The 16,680-nt window shown below is 42.2% G+C and overlaps 1 protein-coding gene across 1 annotated transcript in view; it reads right to left on the reverse strand.

The window, feature by feature from the left end:
* Positions 1 to 16,680, reverse strand: part of SCP2 (sterol carrier protein 2) — a 322,938-nt gene that overhangs the window by 260,489 nt on the left and 45,769 nt on the right. Inside the window, exon 2 of the mRNA XM_069232654.1 lies at positions 1,509 to 1,566. Within this exon, the coding sequence (XP_069088755.1) occupies positions 1,509 to 1,566 (58 nt within the window). The remainder of the gene's footprint in view (positions 1 to 1,508; positions 1,567 to 16,680) is intronic.

The following is a 16,680-nucleotide window of genomic DNA, read 5'->3' on the forward strand; positions in this document are numbered from 1 at the left end:
CTTTTTAAAGCGCTGTCTGTACATGCACATATCTGGAATCATATGTCAAAGAAATTTAAAATAGCAAAACTCATAGTTTATACAGCACTTTGGCCCAATCCCTGTTTACCTATTTTCTCGCACAACACTTTCATGAAGCAATGGTCTTGCACTCAGCTGCAAAGTATTGTTCAGTTATTTGCAGGGAACACACTTTTTTTAGTACCGTTTCATTCCAATTTTCCATAACTACTACTGTGTTTTTTCAGTATTTACAAATTCGAGACTTTTTCTCCCAAGAAGTTTAAAATGGAGGGATCCCCCATTCGACTTCTTGATTTATTTTCATCCACTGTCCGGGAGGATTTTATACACTGTGTGTTCCAACTGCCAATTAACGGTCAGGATGACAACTTACAGCACACTGTTGCTCAATGGTCCGTCAAGCTAGGCACAAGGTCTACGCTGATCATAAGATGAGATCTAATTACTAGCATCTTTAACTATCATAAATATTTCAATATTTCCCAGCTAAAAATGAATCATTGTAAATGCATTCAATATATTTATTATACTCCAAAAAGACTGCATAAATGGGGTTGTAGGCTGGATTATAGCTGCTTTTGTTGCTCTGCTCTGATCCAGAAGTAAACATTGGTGCATATTTTTAGCGCCTGTGGAGCAATTCAGAACTTTGGAAACAGGTTTTTCAGGAAATAAGTACATTTATTGCTACTTACATTCAGCGAAAGCCTGAACACTTGCTTCCATATAAAACAAACTTCGTGATGGCGGTAATAGTTTTTGCGAGGTTACTAATAGCCCATGACTGGTTGGAAAAAGAACCTCCAACTGCTTCAGAGTGGTGGTATCTGTTCTTTGGCATCTCTGGCCTTAAGATGGGGATCCTGGAGATCAGCAAGCAATGGAAGACGTTGAGGCAAACCTGGGAACCAATGGCTATATTTGTACTACTTTTAGGAGGATTTGATTGCCAGCAGAGGTGGGTCAAGATTGATGACAATGTCGTGGCAACTCAACTGTAACTTGCACAGTCTATTTTATGTTGCTGTATATGTCACTTGTAAAGAATATTCAATTAATTATATTCAACTGCATGAATTTTAAGATGTAATTACACTCTCCGGTCCAAAAAAAAGACAAAAGGCAGGCAAGTCAACGCCAGACAGAATGGCTTGGCCAATTCTATCTTCCAATGCAGCTGTTCCGAGACTGAATCTTCACCTACTGTACTCTACTCCTTCTAGTTATCGTTCACCAGCTGCCAACAATGTGCTATCAAATGCCTTTCAGGGAGCATGTGGTGCTCTATGAAACTTCAATAACACTACCATGACTAGGCCAGGATAATCCATAAATGTGTACTTTCAGTATTTCTAAATTTTGCTTTGAAAATCCCCAATAATAAATGATTAAAAACAGTGTATGTGGTGCAGGTCTGCCATGTGCATTGAAAAAAAACACAATACAAGTCATTTTGGGCATCCCAATTTTCTGAAAGTCATTACCTGCTTCTTTTGCCATTTCAGGGTAGTCAAAGTCATCACGCCTCCCAGGTTTTTCAAACTAAACATAAAAATATATCAAAACGTTAATTATTTGTAATGATACATAGACCATTCGCAGAAGTTCCAAAGTCAGTATTTCTTTGACTGCAACATTTAACGTAAAACCCTTTTTAAATTCATGGGTGTTTGGACACGTTATTGATCAATATATTGAATAAATAACCGATTTTAAGGAAAACATGTTTTTTGGGTACTGGTGCCGTTTCATGGATGGCCACATGGAAGATCATGTTCATATTTTTAACTCTGATTCTGGGTACTTTTTACAATTTCACCATTCGCACAGGTACAATGGCTTTCAAGGATGCTATCCTAAATCTAGCAAAGACTGAAATCTGAAAACAAATATTCTACCAGCACCGGATCCTGGGTTCTTCTATAAAGGCTAAAAATAAAATGTAAACAGCAACTGCAAGAAATCCATCTGCTCCCATTAGGTTTCTAACAGTCACAGTGGAGCACCCGGTGTGATTACTGCTAAAGAAAACCAGAGTCCCAAATTGAAGATTTAATCAGATAAGAATGGATTTTTTTGTGATACATAATTATTGATCATCATGTGGATATGGACCTGGAGGAGACTGAAACTGTTCAATAATGGTCTCCTCTAAAAAACAAACGGTTACAGAGTTCTAGGATTTTAAAACCTTTAGACCTAAGTAGCCTTTCAGGGGTGAAGACCTGCTTTACCACAGGCCTTATCTTATAGAAGCTGACTCCATAGATTATGCTGTCAGAGTGGTCTGACCCTTCCTTACTGCCGTAATAAAGAAATGCAACTGTTAGCACATTATTCCAGTAACATACAATCAGCAGAAAAATCAACAAATTTGAGAGCACACCCCTCCCTATCAAGGATGACTTTGTAATCTGGCACCAATATACTGATAGCAAAAAATCACAGTAACCAACAATCAGCAAAACCTAGGAGCTCTCAAGATAACATCAAGCAATGTAAACCTAGATAGGTCAGTTTTTAATCTTGCTTCACCTCTGTTATAACTTGCAGGCCATGTTCCCTTCACAGGAAAACGAACAGATAAGTGCAGCTTTTACAAGTGGTTTCTATGACAAATCATTAGCATTCACCCTTCCTAGAGATGCATATTATTGAGATGTGTTACTTATTGCAGGCCATTGACCCATGCCAGGCCACCCTCCATGGTCTATCCTAGCCAAATCCTGATTTATTGTGGCTGTGACCTCACCCTGAAAGAACCTAGGAAGCACAGGTGTTCGCTGTATAAAAGACCAAACATATCAGCCCACATTTCTGTCCAAACATCCAGCAGGCAAGGAACATCCATAGGCCTAAAACCACTGACATTTTCCAAATGTTCTGAGCACTCTGAGGCCTAGCAGAAAGAGAGGGGTTGAGTTTGAGATACAAGGAGTAGTCAAAGCAGGCTCCTTCCTGTTGTGGGGGTGGGTAGGGGGGAGCCTTATCTGTGCACTGTGCTGCTACAGGGGTCCAGTGGGACCATGCTGTGATGATGACGACATCCTCTTCAACAGCAAAGTGAGGGCCAGTTTCTCAAGGTCTGTAATTATTAAGTTTGAGGGCCTGAAAATGTTGCTTGGATTATAGAGTTTGAGGACCTGAACATTTTAGGCCCAGAGACCCTTGTTGAGGGTTGTGGAATTCCACCCCCAGTTATCGCTCAAGGTGAAATTAGCCCACTTGCAATCGGGGTCTAAGGGTTGTGTTAAGCTTGTATCTGATTATCATTTATTGCTCTTATACAGCTTTGTCTGGCGCCACCAATCCAAGTGCCCCCCTGAGTGTAAAACACAATTAGGATTCCTTTAGTTGGACCACTCAAGAGCTAGAGCAGTCAGCGTCTGTTCGAACAGTAAAAGACAGCAATTAGAGTATGTACAAAACATATATGGCACCACCACTGCATATGGCAGTGCTTTTAAGTGGCCTGGTGGCAAGACAATAAAGTTTACTTAAGATAAGGTGCCATGTTGCTCTCAAAATTGCGTGTTTGAAAGCATAAGTGTGTCATCACAGCTGATGCAAGTGCGGTAGGAACTGGTGTGCTGATGTGCCAGAATGTCAATGGACTGGAAAAAATAACTGCTTGTGCTTCTCAAACTTTGAGGGACGCTTTGAAGTGATACAATACCATCAAGTGAGAGGCCTTGGCATGTCCATGGGGGTAGAAAAGTTCAAAATGTATGTTTAGGGACCTCATTTTATACTTTGCCAATGATCATAAGCCACTCACGTATAAGTTGGGGGACTAGAGTTGTGCCAGTACTTCGGCTACAGTGAGAAGGCTTTGGCTAAATTTCATGAGTGCACATTCGATGTTAGATTTCCGTCTGGGAGAGTAAATTAAGTGCAGAATGTTTGTCCAGATTACCTGTACCGGATGATGTATGTGAAAAGATTATTAATGATGGCACTGCATAATGGCTGGTGTGAACAGTACTGAAGTTTGCTTAGTAACTGTCAGTGACGGTGAAAGAATGGATGCTTTGAAGTTATAAATTCTTAGTTGAGGTCTGTACATATGTTGTAGCGGGATGGTCTGATCTGATCTGATCGAATAGATTGACGGTACAGCAACACAGTTTTGCTTAAATTGCTTCTGAATTGTGAATTGAGTCTGGAAATCTGCTGGGGGCAGGAGAATTTGTTCCACCTACTGATTTGAGACTGAGTTTGATTAAGTTAGCACCCAGTGCACAAATTGGTTTTAGTGCAACTAAAAAACTGAGAAGGGAAAACATTTGGTTGCCATTCAAATTGACGATTTTGTAGCCGATTGTAAAGTGTGTTTGCTGTCTAATAAGCGTTGGTGTATCTCCAATACCTCTTTGTGTCTGGTAGAGTTGCCTGAGAAGCCTTGGGAAAAGGTAGCCGTTGATTTGTCTATTGCCTTCCTTTCCTTACATGTTTGTATTAGTTGATTATTTCTCACATTGGGTTTACTGCAATTTTGTTAGGGCCACTACTACTGATATAGTCAAGTCATTGACTTCCTAAGCAATGTGTTTGCGTTGGAGGGCTTTTATACACGACACCACTTGCCAACATCATCGGATCACAAGACATCACAGTCATCCACTATGCCGATGACACCCAACTCATCATCTCCCTGACGGACAAGACAACCACCAACAGAACCAACTTCACCAACTGCATGACCTTGGTAGCAGCCTGGATGCTAACCAATTGCATGAAGCTCAACTCTGACAAGATGGAAGTATTAGTCTTCTGCAAACAGATTTCCCCATGGGATTCCTCTGGTGGCTGTTGGAGCCAGGACCAACACCAACACCCACAACCACCCACTGATCACACAAGAAATCTTGGAATCATCCCAGATGACAAGGTCAACATGACAACTCAGGCAACAGTGTGCACCTCCTGTTTCCACATCCTAAGCATGCTGCGAAAGATCTTCAAATGGGAGCCTCAGAACACCAGTCAGACAGTCACAAAAGTAATCATCATCAGCAGGCTGGGCTACGGCAACAATCTCTATATTGGAACCTTCAAACAACTCCACACACTCCAGACCATGCAGAACACAACTGCAAGACTCATACTCGACCTACAACGTTGCACCCACATCACACTGCACCTCAGGAAGCTCCACTCGCTCCCCATTCACAAATTCAGCCAATTCAAACTTCTCATGCACACATATAAAGCCCAACACAACACAGGACCAGAATACCCAAACCGCCGCATAAACTTTCACCAACCCACCAGACACTTACGCTCTGCCTCACTTGCACCCATTCCCCGCATCTGCAAAACCAAATTGGAGGTCTCTCATTTTTCTACATCGCACCCATGACATGAAACAATCTCCCGCAACACGTCAGAGCCTCCTCCTCACCTATTGATATCTGCAAGACCTGGCTTGTCATATAAGCACCTACACACATTGCCCAAGCACCTAGTTACCCTCTAGGGTAATTAGTGCACTCTCCAATCAACATCAAAGAGTTAGGTCTTGATTTATATTTTGAAGGTATTAGCACCAATCCGCTGCAGCGGCAGACCCGAGTATGCCGTGAAGTAGACTGTATTCCGACCACCGTATTTTGACATATTGTGTCTGAGCTGCTGATCGCCAAGGCGGAGTGCTCTTCCTAGCCATCAGGCTGGGGGCTTCCCGCCGACCATATTTAAATGTTGCAGTCCTGCAGGCAGTGTACTGGCAGTGGATTGCTGACCGAGGGTGGCAATCACAGGATACAATGGCAGTGGTCACAGAAGAGGGGTAAGTGACACACGGTACCTTAGCTATATGTATCCCCCTGCATTTCACACTACATAACACACCACATACACACTATTATCCAGAGACATTCCACCACAACACAACACGTATATGCCGAAACCACACATTGCCATACATCCATGACACAAGATATACACACTATTGACACTACACCCACACACAACCACGAAATCCAACACAACTACACACTCATCTACACAAACACAGGCCCACAAAAACACAATTGCACACATCACGACAACGACCACCACACAACGACATTCACCTGAATGCTACACATAGTAACACCCAACCAAACATACACAACATCAGCCCCATGTGCAAGTGGCACACAATCTGAGAAACTGGTCCCAGGATGCTTGAATGCTGCCCAGGGAGGACCTGGCTTGGCAGTTCAGGCTGGACTGCTGCCATTGGGAGACTGATTTGCATATAGCTGGGTCCGAACAGGGGTGACGTGACGTGACAAGATCAAATAACGATGGATTAAACCCAGATCGGTGACTGGGGGTGTGTGTTTGTAAAGTTTCAACAGTCCGTCCATCATTTTATTTTGTAATATAACATAATCTAACACAACCACATCACCCACTCTAGCTCCCTCCACCTCAACCAGCCCATCCAATCGCACACACACATACGTGTGCTGACTCACATACACAACTGGAAGTACAATATCATAGGTACAGGTCCCCTTGCCATGTGCACACATGGACATAGTTGACAAGTGTGCACGTTATGTCATTGTGGTGCCAGCATTCATTTGGCAATTAACACGGACACCAAAGTGACATCTGTGTATGTGTGCAATATGTGCCTTGTACCACTGTGTCGCCATCCATGTTCAGCACGTGTGTCCCTAACATATGCATATTAAAAGAAATTACTATGACATATATAGGACTGCAGTGGTCCAAAGCTCATGTGCAGTGACCACACAACGCAGACTGGCAATGCGGATTCCCTACCTTCGAGTCCAGCGACAGGGGGATGTTTTTACCGTGGTCCAGTGGCAGCAGCGATAGAAGGTCTAGTCCAGTCGAAAACAGAAGTGGAATAGGGGAAAGAAGGTAGGTTTCTCCCTCTTTTACATACAATCTGCCAACTCAGGGGTGGAGGTAGCACCACAACAGTTGGCTTGGCATTACGGCACATCCAAATCTGCTTGACAGGAAGGATGGATGGAGTCCAATGTCTCAATGTTCTGTCTTAGTGGAAGATGGTAGGTGGTGGTTGGTTTGCAATTTGGATTTTGGCTCTGGTAATGAGAGTAAGATCATCGCTCAGCGTTTGTAGGACTGCTTTTGCAGTTTTCTGGTCCTTCGGGCTTGAGGAATAGTACTGGAAACTGTGTCACTTTGCATGATTGCTTACCTGCTGCAATGACAATGGAAGATACTTGTTCTGCTGGAGTCTCAGTTAGGGACTCATATCAACCAACGCATATAAATATATCTGATGAGTTAATCAATTGTAGTAGTGCCTCTCCTGTTACCAATGATGATGATTAACTTGTTCAGGATGAAGGGGTTACTTCTCAGTGGGCTGATTTCTTAAGGTCCAAAGGTTTTTAAAGGTTTCTGAACACATTCAATGGCCTATGGATAAGAAGCAGAATGTCTTAATTCTGCCTTGGTTTGATTGAATTTTTCAATATTTTTCTAATTGTGCAAGGAGGGGAAGATGTGTCATGACCTTGTTTGTCCTGGTTTACTTACTTACAAGGGTTGTTTTTGCTCAGCGTCACAATTCTGTTGTTCTTTGATGACTTACTTTGTACATATCGTTGAAGCAGTGAAGAGACTGAAAAGCACTTCACAGTACAAAAGAGTGCAGTTGTCAGAAGGTTGTTTTAAGGGAAGAGTCTATAGCTGAGATAATAGAGTTGTACACAGCAGAACTTAAAGCACTGGCATTATTGTATGAATTTATGAACACTGCAGAACACAATAATGCAAGATCAATAGGCAGTAAGATTTTTTAATAAGATTTGACATAGACTACTGACTCACAAAAACCGTTTCCTTCTACAGACAGTTAATATTGGCAACATCTTTGCAAACTCAAGAGAAAGGCAAGGAACTGAACAACATGATGAAATACTGTATGTGGGATCTACACTGAGAAGGCAATGGAGAAGGGGGCGGGGGAGGGTAAAAACAAAAAAGAGAATGTGTCATGAAAACTGCGTCTGGTAGTGTGAATGAGGCATTTGATGATTTGCACATTTAGCTCTACTCTTAAAAATTAACGTTCACTGTATGGGAATCATGACAAAGATAAATTAGAAAGTTGCAGTGAGTGAGCCGGAAATGCTGGTGGGTGCAAGCAATTCAAAGATCCCATTGAAGGAATAATAGTAGATGGAATTGTTTTTGACTCGTTGATTGATTCAGGGTGAAGACTTATCTCAGAGAGTAACAGTGTGTACAGATAAAGATAACTCATTAATATAGATGTACATACAGACTCATATGTGGCACACATCTTTTTGGAGCATGGATTGAATTCAAAGGAAAGAGTGTCCGTGACAAGGTAAATGTGGAACACATGAAACAGGATATTTCAGGTTGATTAATTAGTGATGCAGAAGGGACAGGATATTTTATGCTGGATTCATTATGGGTATGATGAGTGTACCTGTAGGAGCGGTGTAATGGTGATGAATGAAAGAAAGTGGAGTCATATGCAAGTGATGATGAGTCAATGTTAGTCAAACACACAAGTGTTTCAAGACAATGGAGAAGTTTGTTTTTGACAATGTCATCAGATTAAAAGAGAGTGCCTAACCAATATCACACAAATATCGAATGTGACTAAGGGCCTGATTTAGAATTTGGCATACGGGGTTGCTTTGTCACAAACGTGACGGATATCCTGTCAGCTGTATTACAATCTCATTATATACTACGGGAGTCGTCATACGAAGGATGGGATATCCTTCACTTCTGTGACGTAGTAATCCATCCGCCAAACTCTAAATCAGGCCCTAAGTCTGATAAAATACTGAATAGTGTGATTGAAGAAAAATGCAAAAAATGGCTGATGTTTATGGCTGTTAATGGCTTTCTCCCAATGTGGTGCTACATAATGACAAAAGAGCTGCATGTTTGAATTGATTCCTGGGGTTTGATCTGTGCCATATGTATAGACAGGCATTGTCTCCTGAACACTGATAGTCATGAGCATGGATTGGGTTTAAAGTTGCCTACTACTAGGTGCTGCTGGCTAAGGGAGCATGTCATCCCAAAGCCTATGGGCTCGAAAAATCCACTGGACCACTCGCATTGGCGAGTCTTATTTGATCAGGTCGAGCTATTTTTAATACTTACTCCTCCTTTCTGGCAAGTTGACACTGAACAGGTGTTCTGTTCAGTTAAAAAGTGGAGGGGCAATAAAAGATGCTTTTAAATCTTGTTCTTATGTCGCATTTGCTCTGTGTTCACAGACAGAGGTAAAAAGTTAGTTTTTCTTACAATTAATTTTTCTTCTGACTACAGAGTTACAGGACTTTGTAAGATGAACTGTGTGACCTGCAGCATATAATGTAAAATAAAAGGATATAGGGTATCAGGTTTTTCCTAACACACAACATTTAAATGACTAAGTCAACTGTGCACACATTTCAAAATATATTTCAGTAGTTGTGAAAGCCCTTTTTTATATTTCTGTGTGATGAAAAAAAAATTAATAGGATGAAAACAAATCAGAATACTTTACATGTTGATGTGCAAAGGATATGTTTTCTGGAACCCAACTTTCACAGACTGTTAATACACTATATAGTTTCATCAGTAAAGCTGCAAGTTAGTGGAGAGGTGTCTGGACATTTCTTGGAAAGTTACTGTGTGTAGACGACAATATGCTACCACATCATGGTTTAGTAATATTTTTATTAAAATTGAGTGTTTAAACAAACTTAGAAACACTCCTGCCCTGATGGCAATGTTGTTAGTAAATTAAAAGAAGTTCTAGGTTATGTTAGTTAGATTTGTGTGATGCATGCAGCAAACTTTAATCTACTTAATCAAACAAAATAAGTTTTTTTGTACTGCAGAAATGCTGAGCTCACATATTTGAAGGTGCAATCATATGTGAGAATTAAGAAGAAAGGGGACTCTGTAAACTATTTGCCTAGGATCACACAATTTGAGACCCGTTTACAGGTCAAGTACATTTAGGTCGAGTAGATTATTTAAGTTCTCGACCTGCAGGTCTATTAACATTTTTATGATTTTTCTAGCCCTACCCATGTTACCTATAAATGTGCCTACCAATTCTAGAGTATAGCATTCAGGTTGGCATCAGCAGCAGTTGTGGTTCAACATCTGGTGCATGGATTTCGCAAAGGAAAGGATTTCATATTACCATTTCATACATTTTGGGTTTTGTGGGGAACATGAAGGAAAATATTTATAGATTGGATAGTCCATTGGAAGTGGTTTCACAAAAGGGGTAAAAAAAAGCACAAAGATAAATGTGACATCTGTAACTCTGAGGTTCAATATTTAGGGCATGGAACTTGACAAAAATAAATTAAACCAAGACAAAGTCCAATAAAGGCTGAGTAGAAAGCGGCCATGCCTTCCAACCAAGAACATGTACTAACTTCACTGGGGCTGTTCAAATTCTTTGTGAAGTTTACCTCAAGTTTTGCTTCTCCTGCAGAGCTTCTCGCTCATCTGAAGAAAACTGGAGGAAATGTAAATGGGATAAAGAACAAGAAGTTATCTTTTCAAGAATGTGAAGAGACAAAGGAGGGAGATTTAGGTCTGGACTGGCAGTGCTTTGTGTCTGGGGTGGGTTTGGAGAATAGGATGGTCAGCAGAAATATGTTTGCAGAGACAAATGCAGAGGCATCCCCAGAACGGTCTATAAAGAGTAGAATTTTAATCTTGAGGGACACACTGGTTCCACACTAAGTTGTACGGTGCTCACTGAAAGTTACATCGTTCATTTGGGGATGGCACAAAGCAACAAAACGCATAGAAGGAGGAAAATAATCGGTGGCCTTAAATGGACATGAAAGTGGAATGGAAGCTACTGAACTGTAGCAATTGCAAGGTGCCAGATAAGAACTTGTCTTGCAGCAAGGAGCCAATGGTATCCACAGAATTAGTGGATGAACCCTGAAAGGCAACAGGTATAGATTTCCTATGTTTCTTCAATGTACTTCAACAAGATCAGTGTTTGACCTTAGTGCCGACTGACAATTTCTCCAGACGGATAGAGGACAGATTTGAAAGGGACCCAGACAACCGAAAAATATGTGAATTACTGAAAACATTCCATGTGCCAGTGGACCTTGTAACAGGCGCCAATGGACCTGCACTGTGTATGCATCAGTCGGTATAATAAGGTGCATCAGTGTCCCCACACAGGGCATGCATCAATGAACTAGTAATGTGCGTCAGAATCCAGCAAATGACAGGGTCATTAGCATGTTATATAAACATTTTAAATCTATTTTGTAAGTAAGTGGGTAGTTAGTTGAGAGGGGTGGAAGCCCCACTCAAGCAACAACCAAAATCCTTGTCAGGGTGACCCACAAAAGACACTTAATTAACCTGTGCTTAACCCTCTGGTAGCTTGGCACAAAACAGTCAGGCTTAATTTAGAGATAATATGTAACGTAATTATGCAGCACACAAATGCTAATCAAGTGAAATCACAAAACAAGAAAAATCCCCAAACCAAGTTTAGAAAAATAGTAATCTTAAATAAAAATAACTATACCAGAATGACAAATCTCCAAACAGTAGAACTGGAGATACTGAATTTTAAAGTTTAAAGTATAAATAGTGCCAAGAAGCAGAAAAGCTTTCTAGTTGTGCTGGACTGAGAAAAAGTCTTTACGACTTTAGCGTTTTTTTTGGGAAGACCGATGCGGTGGCGACTGCCAAAAGACCACCATGTTAGCAGCATTCCGACTACCGTACTAAGAGTCATGCTGTGAAGACTGCCAAAAAACAGCCAAAAATCCGACACCGTCAGGACACAGGAAAGCGGGAAAGAGGCGGTCCCACCACCAGCACCGACAGAAAGACACAAATCCACCCACCAGATTACAAGTCACAAATCAGTACAGCGGCTCTTCCATGGTGGAAAACCATTGGCGGTGCAAACCGCCGCGGTCAGTACTCACTTCCGTCAGAACACCACACCACATTGGATAGTACGAATACCCCACACCTGAGACACACACACACGCCAGACACACCTACTCACTGCACTATGTAACACCCCCGTACAACCCACAAACCTTTTCAACAGAACCAATATACAGAGACACAGAGAGGAGGCAATTACACAATTATAGCACCTTTACACTATAGGCACACATACACATCTCACTCACCACACACCTGCACTACCAACACAATACACACATAACGAGCACACACAAACACCACAAGCACCCATCACTCACAACGCACCACCCGCACCCCATCAATCACCCAATTCTGTACGCTTACACATACAACACCCTCCCACCCCCACCGTCACCACAACAACTACCATGTCCCCACAACAGCACCCACGGTTCACAGACGACGAGTTGAGAGTCATGGTGGATGAAGTTGTCATGATAGAGCCACAACTGTTAGGAGCACAGGTCCGGCAAACATCGATTGCCAGGAAAATGGAGTTGTGGCAGAGAATAGTCGATAGGGACATCAGGAAGAGGTGGAACGACCAGCGAGGGAAGGTAAGTTCCATGGCATCACAACAGCAGCTCGCTGTGCACAAGACTGGCATTGGGCCCCCAACTTCTCCCCCACAGTTCGTATCTTGAGAGAAGGTCTGGGCAGCATGTGTGGATGTGGCCCTGGCATTTGTCCCGCTGTAATGGCTGTGTATTGTGTGTAGGACATGTTTGTGATTGGAACATGCATGTATGTTGATAGTGTGTGAATTGGGTTGACATTTGTTCTTGGTAGTGTTGTGTGCCATTGTGTGGATGTAGTGTGTGCATGCATGTGGTGATTAGTATATCAGTACTGTTGTGTGGTGTGTTTGTGTGGTATGACGTCTGCTTCGTTATATGGCTGTGTGATTGTGTGTTGTTTTGTGTTGTATGTATGTAGTGTCTAGTGGAGGTGTGTATTGTGTTTGCTTGCCAAAGCTTTTGTGTTGTTGCGGTTGTGTTGTAGTTGTGTTATTTGGTTGTGTTGTGTATTATTGCGTTTGACTGTGCCCGTGCTGTGTGTCTGCGGGGTGGTGTGTGTATTTTAAGTGTGTGTTGGCCGTGGTATGTGTAGTATGTGTGTGTGTGTGTGTGTGTATGTGGGTGGGTGTGAATGTGCATATCAGTGTGTGAGGTGATGTGTGTGTGTGTCGCTGTCGCCACCCGTCAAGGATGTGTATGTTGTGTGTGTGTGTGTGTGTAAGTAATTTGCCTTTTCCCTACAGTGTCCAGTAGGTGAATGTACTTACGGTTGTTGTTGTTGCCACAGTCGCTGGTTCCGGACTAGTCGTGCGAGCAGGAGCAGCGGGACGACATGCAGTTCAGGTTCAATGGCGGCTCCAGTAGCCACAGGTGTTAGCTCTAAGGTGCTGCAATGCAAGATCCTCAATCGAATTGCATTGCAGTGCGTCGATTCCGGTGAAGCTGCTGAGCCTGAGCTGCGAGGTATGGCGATACGAGGTCCTGCATCGAGTTGCATGGCACTGAGTCGGTTCTGGTGAAATGTTCAGTTGTGCTAGGAGGAGTACATTCTGACTGCAGCCAAGAGCCCAGGACCTAAAGAACACCTGTAGGAGATAAGGACTCACTCCAGCAGAGGCCAGCAACAGCATTTAGGCAAGTCCAGGCAGGTCCAGTTGGAGCTGGTCAGCTGGGCAGTTGCAGGACAGGCCTCAAAGCATTTTGTGCCCTTGATGCTCAAACATGAGGCCAACCAACTGCCCTTGCTGTGGGTAGCCTGGGGTCAAGGTAAACAGGTCCAATATAATCAGTGCTGGGTACAACTCCTCCCCCAGCCATCCTCCCAGGATGGCCTACCTTGTCTACACCTTTGTCCGGAAAGAATCAAAAACACATCATAGGAAACACAGCCACAGTCATGTAACTCTAGCTACTGGTAGAAAGGCACAGTGGGTTGGGGCACAAAAAAGCCAACTTTCTAAAAGTGGCAGGTTCAAAATTGTGACTTAAAATTCAACTTTACCATTGAAGATAATTTTAAAACAGTCTAAGAAGCATTTCTTTATCTGCTTCCAATCTGAAATCAGCACTTGATTAAATGTAATAAAGTAAATCAGTGTTAGCCAATTAGAGAGATAGACGTTTTTCACTGCAAGGACATGTAGAACATGTGTTCTACTTTTTCAATACCATGCACCCTGCCCCTAGGAGCTTTTAAGATGTAGATTAGAGGCGATTTATAATTAGAACTCTCGGTTTTATGGTGTTTTTTTTAACACTTCTGTCTGTATTCATCCATATTTATTTTTTGCCCATTTTAATAGTATTTATCCATATTTATTTTTTGTTTTTTGAATAGATGAGGTGATGACTCATATTTCTGCATTTATTTAAACATGCACTCATACTTTGATGCCTGTCTGGGTTTAGCACATTACACAGCCAAAAACAATAAAATATTAATCCCACATTAAAAATATAATATAATAATAGCACATATACATGTTGAGATATACAGTAATTTAAGAGAATCTCATTGAGCTTTGCAACTCCCCATGCTGCCAATATGTACAGCTATTGGCCTGAAAGTCCTTAATCTCAGCATGGTGAGTCACTCAAAATAATCCACATGATCTGCATTTTTCTGCTTTTAAAAATAAATACGGACAGGAAAGGCAATGTTTTCTGTCTGTATTTATCTCTAAAAATCAGTAAAAACGGAAAACAGGGAGCCCTACTTATAATTATTAATAAAAAGGAAGGTTTAGCCCTGGCAAAATAAGAATCTTGCCAGGTCGAAACTGCAGTCTGAAATTCCCCGACCAGCTGCTGTAGTCCAGAGACATGTTTTAAAGTGCTACTTTAGTGGGTGGCACAATAAGGTCTACCGGTCCACTACTAGCATTTAATGTACAGTACCATGTTTTAAGAAGAGAGCACAAGCACCTCAGCACTGGTTAGCAGTGGTAAAGTGCACAGAGTCTTACAGCCAACAAAAACAAACTCAGCATACAGGATGGGTGAAGGCAAAAGGTTTGGGTGACCACCTCCCAAAGGTGTTAGGCCAAACACATTTGAATTGATGCACTGAATGGCACCCTTTAACAAGTGCAGGCAATGGCATTTGCTTATTTTTAGGTGTTCCTGGTGGCCAATCTTGCACAGCTATAGCTATGAAAAAGGGTCTCGCCAGACCAGCCCACCTGGATTACATCTTGTCACCTACTGTCATAGTTGCTGTATTTTTATTCAAATTCTCTCACTGTTTAAGGACTAACAATTTCAAATATACAAATACTATTTCTGAATAGGACAAAAGCCAGACAACCTATTTTCACTTCAACAGAAGAAAAAATATACCAAGCCAGCTTGTGACTGGGAAACATACCAAATTGATGTGTTTATTCTCATCCCATTTTCCTGAGCTGCCAGACTGCCACATCCCACATTAAAATGACTCTCTAAAGTTAAAAAGTGCAACACTGTTTAAATAGGGGAGCTATAAAATCCACCCCTTACAGCGAAACACGCTCAGATGGATCTCTCTGTTTAACTACCTGGAACTGCGAAGTGAGACAAACATTATACCTGTGCAAAAAGTCACATGCACCAACTGGCTGAAACAATGTAATTTTCGCCAGTAATTCCACACATATGCATGTGGATACAAGATTGCATTGTAACAGTGCAAAAATCAACAACTAATTTGCCCAATCTACTTGAAGGATTTCCCCTCCAGTGGAAGGAATATGGAAACCGGCCACAGATAAGTGTTATGTTGATGTGTATAGCACACTAATCACTCAAGAGGGTATCCACACAATTGGGCAGGTGTGTGGTCCCCAAAGTGGTTATAGGAAGAGCCAGGTCTTCAGCTTCTTGAAGCACTCAAGACGTGAGGAGAAGGCTCTGATGACTGAGGGAGGTCATTCCAAGTCTTGAGTGTGATGTAGGAAAAAGAGCGACCCCCCAGTTTTGTTTTTGAGGATGCGGAGAGTGTGTGTGAGTGAGGCAAAGAGTATGTGGCTGGTGGGTTGGTGAACGTTTAAGTTACTGTTCAGGTTTTCTGGTCCTCTGTTGAATACGGCTTTATATGAGTGTGTGAGAAGTTGGCTGCGTTTGCGAACGGAGAGACACTGAAGTTTCCTAAGGTGCGGTGTAAAATGGGTGCAATGTGGGAGGTCAAGTCAAGTATGAGCCTTGTGGTGGTGTTCTAGATCACCTAGAGTCTGTGTAGAAGTTGTTTGGACATTCCAGTATTAGGAATGTTGTAGTGGTCCAGCCTGCTGGTAATGAGTGCTTGCATGATGACCCGTCTGGTGTTCTCAAGCAACCATTTTAAGATCTTTCACAGCATGCGTAGTGATATGGAAGCTGGAGGCACACATTGTGTTGACTTGAGCCACCATGTTGAGCTTATCATCTAGGACGATCCCTAGATTTCTTGCGTGGTCTGTGAGTGTGGGTGTGGGTCTTAACTCGGACGGCCACCAGCTAGAGTCCCTTGGGGAGTACTTGTTGCCGAAGACCATTACTTCATTTTTGTCAGAGTTAGCTTCAGGTAGCTGCTTCACATCCAGTCTGCTACCATGGTGATGCAGTTGGTTCTGCTGATGGTTGTCTTATGAGTCAGGGACAGGATGAGTTGGGTGTCATCGTCCTAGGAGATGATGGTGATGTCTTGTGAACACATGAT

Source organism: Pleurodeles waltl, chromosome 4_2 (genome assembly GCF_031143425.1).
Source record: "Pleurodeles waltl isolate 20211129_DDA chromosome 4_2, aPleWal1.hap1.20221129, whole genome shotgun sequence".
In the NCBI taxonomy this organism is placed as follows: domain Eukaryota; kingdom Metazoa; phylum Chordata; class Amphibia; order Caudata; family Salamandridae; genus Pleurodeles; species Pleurodeles waltl.